At 40.5% G+C, this 13,174-nt stretch overlaps 1 protein-coding gene across 2 annotated transcripts in view; it reads right to left on the bottom strand.

The window, feature by feature from the left end:
• The window catches only part of Rhogef64c (Rho guanine nucleotide exchange factor at 64C), an 80,663-nt gene that overhangs the window by 1,934 nt on the left and 65,555 nt on the right, over window positions 1-13,174 (bottom strand). For both annotated transcript variants that reach the window (XM_083048742.1, XM_083048741.1), the window contains exons 5-9: window positions 2,622-4,537; window positions 2,255-2,469; window positions 604-868; window positions 273-494; window positions 18-167 (exon numbers count right to left, since the gene is read on the bottom strand). In XM_083048742.1, coding sequence (XP_082904868.1) covers window positions 18-167; window positions 273-494; window positions 604-868; window positions 2,255-2,469; window positions 2,622-4,537 — 2,768 coding nt within the window. The remainder of the gene's footprint in view (window positions 1-17; window positions 168-272; window positions 495-603; window positions 869-2,254; window positions 2,470-2,621; window positions 4,538-13,174) is intronic.

The following is a 13,174-nucleotide window of genomic DNA, read 5'->3' as shown; positions in this document are numbered from 1 at the left end:
TTACACAATATACTTACAGCATTCATGTGTTCCAAATGTAACTCGATGTTCGTTTGAGCTTGCTTAAGTCTCTTCTTCGCTTCTTGGATGTCGGGCCGAACAGAAGGCGTTGCTTTGAGCAAACGTGCCAGTAAAAGGGGATATTTCGTAACTCTTTGGACAGGAACCTGAGAAAACATTTAAAAATAAGATAAGATTATCTCTCTTTTCTAATTAGAATATTAATATCAAATATATCTAATAAATAGAATCAGAAGATTACATGACGTTACCATTAAAAAGGAGTTCAGATTCATTCTTCGCAAAACTGTGTTCTCCATTTGAGAAACCCTGAGGAAAATACGTAAAAGCTCCTTTTCCTTTTCCAAGTTTTGCAATAATAAACTGGCGCTGCCTTGACGCGTGCAATAGCTCTCGAAAGCATGAAGCATCCTCTCCGACTCGAGGAAGATCTTGCCCAGGTCCACCGTCAGAAGATCCTCGTCTCCGGATTCCTACGGAATCAAAGAAATCATAAACGTAAACGTAAGTTGCAAACGTCAAACTCTCTTTCAACATATATAAAATCTAAAAGTAAAATAAATTCTTCGCGCGACTCTTTACCTGAGCGAGTTCCACGCTGTCCTTTAATTTGTCGGCCAAAACGACATTGTGCTCAAGCAGCTCCTCGACATTTAGAAAGATCGCCGACAGTTGCTCCGACGTGAGGAGGCCCGCTCTCAACATCGGTCGATGGAATTCCTCGAGGATGATCTGCAGATCTCTGCCGTACTTTTGTTCGGTCTCCACAATTTCTGTGATAATCTCCTTCCGCTCCGCACGCTTCTTCGAGCACTTCCGGCAGACGAAGGGTGCGTAAACCACGCCACTGGAACAGACAAAGTAGAAATGTATCTATATACGATATTCGGATTGATTAATAATAATAATAATAATAATTTAAAGAGAATTTTATCAATGTCGAATGAGAGTGGAAATGCAATCCAACGTAGAGCTCGCGATCGAATTTGTATGTATAATCCGTGATCGCAGATGAAAGTGGCTGTCGCGTGCAACAGACACAGGCATATCCCATTATCCATTCATCAGACATCTCAACCGCGTTCTTCGATAACGAAGAACTTTCGCTCGCAGGCGAATAAAATCGATAGCGAGAGAGAAAGTCTGGCCCACTGTCTCTAGCACTTGTCGCGTAATCTAAATTAGATATGTACATCGATAGAGAAAGAGAGAGAGAGCCCGCGTTACCTCACTTCGTTACAGGCACAATCAAAAGGTATAAGAAATGGTTACAAGAAACGAGTCGATTAATCACGGTTTTGAAGAATTCGGCTGGGCATTAATTCAGAAGGAAGAAGATGTTCCCCCCCGATTAATTTCTCACGAGAGAAGAATCGGTGTTTAGATTACTATGACGGATGCGGGTGACTCGACCGCGAAAAGTTCATGACCGTAACGAAACGACATTCGTTCCTCGATCCGCGAGATTGCACCTCCGAGAGGTCGAAATAAGCAAGACGACGTTTTATTCGAGGATTCATATTTTGTTCGAGAGGCGAAACGAGCGAATTCCTCGCAGTAAACCGAATCTCTCACGATCGAAACCCGGCTGGCCGTGGAAGTCGCTCTTCGACTGAGGATTCCGAACCGTTATATCCTTCCCTTCTCGGATCATCAAGCGCTATCTGCGCTCCGGCTAAGAGTGATAACAGTTTACGATTTACGCGGATGTCGAAGCGCATTAAAAACGAGTTCAGGAACGTTCGTTGGCGTTGATTTTGCGACTCGAACGGTACGTGAAAAGCTATAAAGACGAGCTGAAGCTGGAACGCGAGAGCGCTGTATCCATCAAGATTTCGCTTATTAATGTGTATCACTCGTGCGTTAAATAATATACCGTCGCGCGCGTAAGACAAAAAAGAAAAGAAGAGCGAGAGAAAGAGAGATAAACAAAACCGTTAATCACACGCGCGCGCGATCGTTTCTCGCGCACATATACATATTTTGCCAACGATTATTTATATAATCCTATAAGCTGCATAAATTCTTACGGTTTCGGAATAACATCTTTATACGAGATATGACACGACTTTCCAAGTAAATTGCACAATTAGTGGCGTGATCTTTAACCGTGACAATAAAGACGCGATTTTGTTGAGATATACATTCTTCCCGTGTACATATCGAACACATATCGAAATAAATATTACACATGTAATGGTCTCAATCGTTGATTCCAACTCTTGCGATCTACCTGTCCGTTATCAGGGGATCCAGTCGCTGCTCGCAATCCTCGCACAGCTTCGCAGTACCGGAGATCACCTGTGGCATCCCATTCAGGAGGCTTCCCGGACCGGAAGAGACGTTGTTTCCTGTCCTCCAGCGTCTCGCGACACCGCGAGTGCTGCTGGCTTGGCTGCTCTCGGACCCGACCCCGCTGTCGGTTCTCTCTATGTCGACCGTCCTCGACTGCGCGAAAACAATAGGAAAAATCCTCATATTAGATTAACGAGAAAGATTTGTATAAGTCATATTAAACTATCTAGAGATCTCTCTGAAATCTTGAAAAAAAACTTTTTGCAGAATTTTATTCATCGATTAATAATTCGCGCTAAACTCACCTTCAACGTCTCTGGCGAGCTCGTCAGGATGATGTTGCACTCCTCGCTGCTGTCGGACACATTGGAGATCTGCGAGCTTTTGGAACTGAGATCACCCAGGCTCGTCTCCTTCTGCTCGTACAGAGCCTCCAGGTCTCTCTCGGCGTCATCTTCCTCGTCCTCGTCCTCATCCTCGTCCTCTTCCGCGGGACGTGTGCGATCTTTGGAGTCCATCAGAAAGTTCAAGAGCTCGAACTTTGTGGAGATGTTGGTCTCGTCCTCGAGCGACGTCGACATCTTCTTGAAAAAATCTTCGGGACTTTTGGACAAGTAGGTCTGGGCTAGCTCCTCCGAATTGGATTTCTTGAAAACTTCCTCGGATAAATATGGACCGAGAAACTGACCCGGCTTTACCTTTTTGTAATATTCGACGTCGCCGAAATAGATTCTGTCCTTGATGTAATCCTCCGTGGGTGGCGGGCTCAGCGGCAACGGTGGCGGCTCGTCAGGTATCTCTTCGTAAATCGGTTCCTTGATCACTTCGTAGGGATTCTCCTCGAGGAAGAGATTCGTCGAGATAAAGTCGCCGTCCGAGTTCAAGCTGGACGATCGCGAGTAATTTGCTTCAAGAGTTGACTCGGAGCTCTCGTACTCTTTACTTTTCAACAAGCTTTGCTTCAGGATCTTTAGGATGGCCTGGCCGCTGTCCTCATCGAGGATCTCGCCGTTCTCGCGAGCCTTTCGTAGGGAGTCTTCGAGCAACTTGGAGATCAGAGCTTCTTTCGACAAACCAGACGAATCTTCGACATCCTTAAATCGCGCTTTAGACTCCGATCGCGTCACTTTTTCGTCGGGAATGTTAAATCTCGACGGCTGATTAGCATCCGAAGACTTGATCTCGACGCTCAACCTCTTCTGTTTCTCGAAATTCGAGGTTTCCTCGCTGGGCGACGCAGGTGCTTCTTCATCATTCGTCTTCGAATTCGTCTTGCTGTCTTCGACAACGTGATTGTCCCTTCTGATCTGTTTGAAACACGAGTCATCGTTCGCCGACTCCACCACAATGTTCGACCTGTAATTCTCGAGTATCACCAGAGTGCGATTCTCCGAGGAGCTCTGGATCTTCGGCGGATTCTCTGAGTTTACGGAGATTACCGTCGGATTACACACGCTATCCTCTCCACCGACGCTGATGGTCACTTTGTTATCCCGCGCCGGTTCCGCGCTTGTGTTCTGATCGCCGTTGATCAGGATGGACGTTCTTCTGGCACCCTTCGAACTAGAATTCGGACCGATTTGCAGCCGATGGACTAGCGGCGACGAGCGCGGACTCACCGTGATCTTGCAAACGTTGTTCTCGGGCGAGTTGATCTCGATCTTCGAGGATCCGTACGAGCTCGCAGAGTTCCACGACGCTGTCGACGCCGACGAAACTGTTCTCCGATGATCCCTGATGGAGTTGACGGAACTCTCGTCCGCGCTGGACTCGATCTTGAAGCGATGCCTCTGTCTACCAGGTGGCGGGGACCAGCTCGTGGGTCTCATCGTACGGAAATGCTCGTTGCTCGCATCGGAAATATCGCTACGAGCATCCAGCGACGGCTCGGCCTCCTTCTCGACATCGTTCTCGACACTCTTCTTCTCGGTCGCTATCTTAACATTCTTACTTGCCTCGATCTCGCAACCGGACTCTTTGAGATCGCCAGTTTCTGCCTCGATCTCTTCTGTCTTGCCTTTCCTTTGCGGCGGACTTTCCTCCTCTATGTCCTCGCGCGAAACTGCGCATACATTGATGGGAGGCGATGACGGCGACTTGATCTTCTTGCTCAGACTGAACCGCATCGTGTCCGAGAACAGCACGTCGCCCGCCGAGACGTCCGGTCTACTGAATGACCGATCGCTTTGGCTTCGCGTCAAGAAGGATTTCCTCGAGTTCTCTGCGGGCAGCAGTCGAGAGGAAATTAATCGGTAAGTAAAGCGAGTAATTGAAACGACGGTGTGCAATGGAATTTTAACTATAATGCGATTTTTGAGTCTTTTAATAATTATGGAATCTTAACACCATGTTAAATATTATGTTAATATGATCGATGTACACGTATACTTGTAACGAGGGGTGTCTCATTCATCAAAAATTTGTAGGTACATGTATTGCGAATTACCGAGAATTCTAAGTAATTCCATATAATGCGCCGTATAATTCTATCTAAGTAATGCGACAGAATGCATGTAATTATGTTAATTCCTCTTTTTAATTAATTTTAAATGAAATACAATATTTAAATATTAGTATCGTTTAATTTAGTAAGAAAAATGCAGAATGATTATAAAAAGAAATGTTAAGAAAGATAAATTTATGAGATATTGTTAAATCATACAGTATATCATGGGTGTGTGAAATTGGATCACGAAGAATCGAAGAAGAGCACTGGAGGTGGAGCCAGACTGGCACTGCCAGGTTCGGAACGCGCAACGATACGTCGCGCAGAGTCATAGTGGTGGGGCATTGTGGGGATCGCGACGTGGGAGCTCGGCGAATCACGTCGCGACCCCCACCAGGTCGTAGTGATGGGGGTATGTAGTCGCGACGTGATTCGCTGAACCTCGCACGTACGTTGCGTCGCGTCTCTTACAATGCCCCACCACTACGACTTGTCGCGACGTATCGTTGCGCGTTCCGAACCTGGCAGTGTCAGTCGTAGTGGTGGAGGTATGTAGTCGCGACGTGATTCGCTGAACCTCGCCCGTACGTTGCGTCGCGTCTCTTACAATGCCCCACCACTACGACTTGTCGCGACGTGTCGTTGGTCGTTGCGCGTCCCGAACCTGGCAGTGCCAGTCTAGCTCCACCTCCAATGCTCTTCTTCGGTTGTCCGTGATCAACGGTCGCACGCTTCTTGCCGGTCCGCGAAAGAACGAGTGTATTAATTATCGTATAAATCCGATCGCGTCGCACGTACCGACATCGTAATCGCGATCGCACGCGTGAAATTGATCTCGTCGATCGTGAATCGCGCTCAATGTTCGTCTCGCTGCATCCTTCGGCGACTTCAGTGCGTCGCGGCAAAGTCGCTCTCTTGATCATCTTCGTTCGACAAGCCCCTGCGAAAAGTGGATCTTGAAAAAAGCGGCGACGCGAAAATGGAGCTTCGGTTTTATTCGCGCGCGAATAAGCTCTCGCGAGTCTCGCGTTTTACCGAAACGCGTCGAAGATTGTGATAGCTAAAACCCGGGCGTCGCCGCGCGTCGCGAACGAAAAAAAATAACGCGAGTGCAAGTGTTTCGAAACTTCTACGAGGAGGCCCGGGGAGGCATCGGGCAACAAAGGAGCAACCGTGAGGTGAGTAAATTTAAATTGTTTAATAGTTACATATAGTTCCTGATTATTTTTTGAAAGAGTTTTGCAATTTTTATAGAGTTAAAAAACATACTTTCAATATTGAAGATACGTTTTTTTATCTAAAAATTGCAGAACTCTTTAAAAAAATAATCAGGAACTATATAACTATTTAAAAGAACCTTAAAACTCTGCTCAAAACTATTGAAACTCGATGTGTAAAAAAATGGTAAAGTTGGCACCCCTATTTTTTGAAACTGATTTTCGTTATCGTAATGACCGGAACTATTTCTAAAAATGATCAAGAACTCTTCCTATGGTTCTAAATAACTCAGAACTCTTAACAGAACTATGATAGCATAACATAGGAGTTCCAACTTCACACACCCGTATATCATCCTATTAAATCATATAGTACTAATGTATTATGCAAAATTATTATTCTTTTATATAAACTTAAACACACACAAAATACATATAAAATTAGATTAGATCTGAACAAATTAAATATCAAATGATTTCACACACACATAAATTATAATATTTAATCAAATATATATTTAAAAAAGTCACAACATTATTTTTACTTTTTAAGACATTTTAATCTTGTATGGGTTATTATTAATGCGTAATATTCCAGAAAAAATGTATATGTATTGCGACAGTGAGACACCCCTTGACTTGTAATGTGTATTTCTTAATGACAAATTGAGGTATGACATATGTAGCCTAATGTACATGAAAAAGAGTAAGAAAAAAAATTCAAAGCTGAGTATAAATATTAAAATCAATTATCGAGATTTCCGATAAAACACAACGAATTATCTCTGACATAGATATAATTTTAGATTTTATTTGTAAAGCTTAACAAAGCTGAATCAAAGCGTCACGCTTGCAGTAACAATTCTGCGAGTTGCCTCGAGCTGTGAAAGAGAGCTACGCAGTCTGATGCTCAATATGATTTTATGTTCGAATGGTCAGCGATTTATTTTATATTCTTTTTTGCGCTTTGTGTTGGAAATACATAGATTTCTCTCTTTCGCAAAGCGAGAATTTCCGTTCATTTCACGGATCTGGAGAACGTCGGCAACACTTATCCCGGGAAGGAAAACCGCAGATGTGAAGCATGAAGCTGGAATCGGATACGCGTGAAAATTATACTCGGTGATTTGATACCAAAATTTAGCCGGATGTACATCTGAAGAAAGCTGATGCTTTTTTTTATGTAGATTTATGACAATATCATTTCACAATAATGAGAGTCACATAAGGAAATTTATTCAACTTATTCATTATGATTTATGATAAAATAATTGCATATTGCATCTTGATTGAAAGTAAGAAATTCACGTGAATTAATTATATTTATGTGACTGTTATGTTCATGAACTTTAAGTGAATTATATTTCTTTTATCACATATATTTAGATTAATATTTGCAAAAAATATATCTATACAGAGTTTCGTTTTCGATATACCATTTATTCTATTAAGACGTTTCACTGGTAGAAGTGAAATCTTGTATATTCTTGTATATATAATTTTGAATTTGTCGCGAATTACGCGTGATTGTTAACAAGTAATTTACTCATCAAGTATCACTCAAGCAAATCTATCCTTCAGCTTTTCAATATTATAATAGCATGTCCAAACTCCATTCGATTGTCATCACGCGCGATGCATCCCGTTCTCTCTCTCTCTCTCTATACTCAAGCCAAGTTAATATAAAATTATCATCGAGAGGCTTCCCCCCTCGATCGTCTCGATACGCGTCTCTAACGATCGGTGAAAGTACGGATCTTTGGTGGCTCGTGAGCGCGTGCAAACGAGCTCATAATTTCTCGCCGCGAGAAAATTTCAAACGCGGTTTTTCCGCGGCTGCTCCACTTTACGCGGCCGCCAGGAATTTCTGAGACGCGTGCGATTACTTGGCCGCAAAAACGGTTGCGCAAATCGCCGATTCGCCTCGTTTATGGCTTTATGGCTTGGATCAATCTCACGCACGAAGAAGAAAGATGAGCTATCGCCGGTGCGAGGTTTTGCGAAACTAACATAAGTGTTGTGCCACAGCAGCTAATGAGCTCTTCTCCATACGGATTTAACTATGCTAATCGTTAGCTATCACGACATCGAATTTGACTGCGGATGGTTTATAAAATAAAAAGATTGATAGATAATAAAAAAATTAACACTTCTTATTTCTCGGTTTATTATATACTTGTAAATTTAAAATATTATGCCTAGAGAAATTTATACATAATGATTAATACTTTGGTTAAGCAATCCTATCTAAATAATCTTGTAAGATCAAAAATTTATATTTTATTCATTTAACTTGTAAAAAATATAATATAGATAAAATATAAAATATGTATAGTCTGATAAATATAAATAATAAAAAGTCTCAGTACTCTTCTCCCTCAATATTTCGTATAAAGATATAAATTTTTCGATACTTTACTTTTACATTAATTTCAATCTAAATAAAAGAAATTAAACATATATACATATATATAGCTTTCACCATTTTAAATTAAAAATAAAATTATATAAACCTTTTGCTAGAAATGCGAGGATAATTCGCGATAATTAAAATTCGCTATTGAAGAGCATGAAACGTGCACAAGTTACAGGCATTTATATAGCAAATAAGATGCTCGAAAAAGAACATTTCACGTACTTTTACTGACAATGAGTATTTATAGGAAAGGCTAAACAATAAGGCAAAAACGAAACTCGGAGTGACGAACAAAGAGAGAAAGGTGCGGCAACGCTTAAAAAGAACGTCACTCTTAAAGATCCTAGACAACGAGACAACGCTCTTTGATGAAAGAAAAGCACGAGCTAAATGATGAACCGATGAGGTCCTCGTTCGAGCGAGGATTTATATCGCCGTACACAAAACGAGCGTAAAAGACAGTCCATGATATACGGACCTTGAATCGCTGCGGTGTGAAAAAGGGTTATCGAGCCACTACTTCATGTACTCGATGCAAAAGAGTAAAAATGTGAGGTATATATATTTCTCCGTTTCTCTCTTTCTCTAAAAAGCATAATTACACGGTTATGGACCCGTGCGCGCGAATCAAGGGAACGAACCGATGATTTATGAGACCCGTGAGTAAACAACGACGGTGCGAAGGAGTCAAGGTTCCCAACTCGAGATACTCGATCAGGTGCATCTATTACGGACGCAGCACGTGGCTGATGCAGCGAATGCATATACGTGCATGATGATCGATAGTTTCTTTGAAAATTCTTCAAAAATGCACAGAAAGTCTTCCCTCCCGTTTATTCGTGCTTGGCCTTTCTTTCATTTACTTTCTTTTTACCATTTATAAGTAATCACATCACACATAAAATGCATATTAACTCAATTGCAACATGTAATGCATCTGCAGATGTTAGAGCCTCAATCCGCATCTTATTTTAAGTTTTTCTTGATGAAAAGAATTGAGAAAGTTTATCCACGCACAATAAGATTGTATATTCAACAACATTTTTAATTAATAATACAAAAATTAACAATAAAAATAAAATTACATGAAAACTTTAATTTCTATGTATTCAAACGTGATCCGAATCGCGCAACAAGTGCGTTTCAACTTAATTGCAAGACGACTGGCTGCAGTTATTAATTTCCAAAGTGGAAAGAGCGTAGCGAAAGCAATCCTGTGTGTGAATCATCGTCATTCAGTTATTATTACATTATACCTGAATTGACTTATGCGCAATACAGAATGTGAAACTGATGAAAATAATTCATCGATATGTATCGCGCGCGTGTATGAAGAAGATTGTACGTTCGCCCGTTCGCGCGAAGAGGAGAAACGAACGTAAAAAGATTCGCGCCTGGGAAAAAGAAATCGGCATTCAGATTTTATAATTCGAACGCATCGCGCTCGCTCGTGCTTGAGCTTAGAAAGTAGACTGGAAATAGTTCATTAAAACGCGTGAAAGAAGACTGCAAATAAACGTACAAAGCAATGAATGGAGAGATACTCCGCATTAAAATACTATATATGTAATATATACATCGAATATATTAGAGATTTAAATTTATATAAATTTCAAACAATAAAGATATTAATAGCAGGATTTATTTATTGCGTAAAAAAATAATTTTAAAAACTTGGAAATATATATTTTTTTAATTTTTAAATTTTAATTTTAAATATATTTTAATTATATTTTAAATTTATATGTTTATTAAACACTCATGGATGTATAAACTTTTACAATTGGAGAACTGATGATCACGTATATAATTAATAATTATTTTCACAAGTTGGCGTGATTTTTCTCACAAAATTGATAACTTGTATTAAATGTATATGTAATGTATGTGTACGTGTGTACGTGCGATAAATAAGAAGGCGGATATTATAAATGTACGAAGAGGAGAGGAAATCTCGTGTCCACGAAGCGTTTCGTCATCGTGTCGCTCGCCTGCGGTTATCTAACACCCCGTGCAGTGCATTTACACCGGAAACACGATCGCCGGAAGTCATCGTAGGGGATTTCTTTTTTATTCTCCGTTACACATTCACATACCGCCGCGAGTATCAAGGTACACGACCGCATTTCAGGAGCAGTCACGAATCGAGATCGGCACAAAATGCGTTTATGAAGGAAAAGAAATTTTCCTCTGAAATGCCCTGTACTACTTGTGTCTCTTGCAAATAAAGTTTATTTTATCGTTTTTTTTTCTAAGGAAAAAAATATATAATATTTTTTAAAAAACCGAAAGAATGAGAGAAGAGAGAGTCGCGTAAATTTACTTATTAAAAATATAAACCTTTTTTCGCATAAAAGAATTATCAGAGAAAGTGTTGACTTTACAACTGTAAAATATTCTACCTGTTTCCGGTGTTCCTTGCAAGTAACTTTCGTTCTTGAATTTAATTTTCTAGGGACGCCTGTAAATTATTGAACAATATTATGACTAGAGAAAACGTTCGCGTTAATCAAGATCACTTCTAGGCACTGTTGGCGAACGGGACTTTAATCTCATTCTAAGACACGAATAATTCTCAATGTCTCCGAGAGATTGGCAGCTATCTCGACGCGAACTTTACTGCCACGTGCTCGGTTATTGAAGCATATAATAATGCTGAGTTATATTAATTAAGTCGCCTCGATCATTCAATGTGTCGCGAGCAAATATATCAGTCTTCGAAAAGTTGCTTCGGTCACCATATCTAGATACTAGTACCACGAATGCAAGCACTATTGCGCCATAATACCAGTTTGTTACCGCTGCTATAACTACTGTTAGTAGAAGCCAACGTAACTTATGACGACTGGCGGAGAGATCGCGCGCGGAATATCAATTAATCGCAATACAAATTAATATGGCGTATACGTAAAGAGACGCGCAATGATCGTTAACGCACATTCGTTTCTATTAATAGGACGGATCTCTTATTTTTTTCTTTTAAACGAAACCGGTACGATTAAACGAGCCGCAAATCAGCTGATGCGATGTGTTTTAGCGCTGATTATCCGAGTTAATTCGCACAACTTTTTGTTCATTTCGCATCCGCGTTGCAAATTTAATTCGCACTGCGAACTCGATATTCCCGAATTTATGTCGTAATGTCTGTTACCAAAGTCCTTTTCGACAAAGATCCACTTAGGTCTCGCAGAAAATCTCAAGGAAAATCCGTGCGAATTAAGTTTAAAAAATATATATGCAGTAGATAAACAAATTTCTTTTAAACATACTGAAGGAATTTATATAACAATTTTTTTAATTCCCAAATAAATCAGATAATTGCTAGAAAAATTAGAGAGAATTTAATGACATAACATTTATCCCGAAACAGCGAAAGGATTTGTCGATATACATATGTAAATGAGATTGCATATTTAATTTTAAATTATTAGACTTTCACGAAATTGTATTTTCAATCGTGAATCTGGCTTTCGAAATTGTTCGCAATATAGCCTCGCGAATCACGTGTTGCGTCTTATTGTCAAAAAAAGTGCGAGATCGATTTTATGTCGATCGTAATCGATCGATACGCGCGATCTTCTCGAAAAAGGGTATGCAATAAGATCAAATCGCACGATCAGCGTGTGTGAAATTAGTATGTAAATATTCCTGCTCCTCCTTTGGACAATACGCTGCTGATAAATATGTACACGTCGTTCCATATAAGGACGTCGCTCGCATTGTTCTCGATCGTCTCGTATCTTTCCCACACGTCCACTTTCGCGGCTTCTCCCTCTTTTGTCGAGAATGCGAGATAATGTAACACCGGAAAGAGCAACGTTTTCTTTCATGAATGATGAATATCGCGATAGCAACGTTCGTTGTATTAACTTGAAAAAAAGTATTCCGATGAAAATAAAATTATGACTGTTCGATACAATATCCTCATTCGAAAAATATGAGATGACAATTCTGTATTCGCTATTCGTAAAAAAATAATCCGCTTGTAATCGATTCCTACCACAAGACGCGAACGCTAAAAATAAATTAACATAAATTTTACGACCGACTAATAAATTTCTGCACGATAATAACTCTTTTAAAAAAGATGTCCTTTCGTACGTTTTACGTGCTAGAGAAGATGTAGCGTTTTTTTTAAATGTGTAACTGCTACTATGTAGCTTTGGTACAAGTAGCCAGAAGAGGATGATAAATTGTCAACCTGCCAGGGTTGGCTGGACGCCAGCCGGCCAGCCAGCCCTGACCTTATACACTTTCGAATGTTCCAGTCGCACAACTCATGAGGCTCTTTTAAGCGACTCTTAAAAGCGAGCCAAATAGCCTGAGGATAAGGCTCAGGGTCGTCAGGATCAGCTAACCTTTCTCCTCTTGTCATCGGTTCTTAAGGAGCGGGTCTTAAGGACGGTTATTCGCGAATTTCAACCGCGCCTTCCAACCAGTATCCGCGTTCAACATTAATTCGTTTTAACTTGTAACAAACTCTATGCACGGCAATGTAAATTAATAAAAACAAATATTATTGTATATACATGAGAAAGAATTATCTGTATTCTTTATACAATTTCTCGAATTATATATATTTTTTTCCAGACAAATCGCGTTCGCCAGAATCCGCGACTTCAATGATCCTTGTAAACGTGCGTGAATCGCAGAATTCAACGATCCTTAAAAGAGCTTCAGGAACAACATGCTGTACGCACCGTTAGGAAAAGCGTGTGCAATCGCGAGCCGTCATCCTTGAACGCGTAATTGTTTTCGAAAGTTCAAGGATAGCTCGAT

The sequence above is a fragment of the Prenolepis imparis genome, unplaced genomic scaffold, assembly GCF_030444845.1.
Source record: "Prenolepis imparis isolate NDT839.2.m4 unplaced genomic scaffold, iyPreImpa1.0 SCAF_10, whole genome shotgun sequence".
NCBI classification, from domain to species: Eukaryota; Metazoa; Arthropoda; class Insecta; order Hymenoptera; family Formicidae; genus Prenolepis; species Prenolepis imparis.
This window is presented reverse-complemented; position numbering and strand designations above follow the sequence as displayed.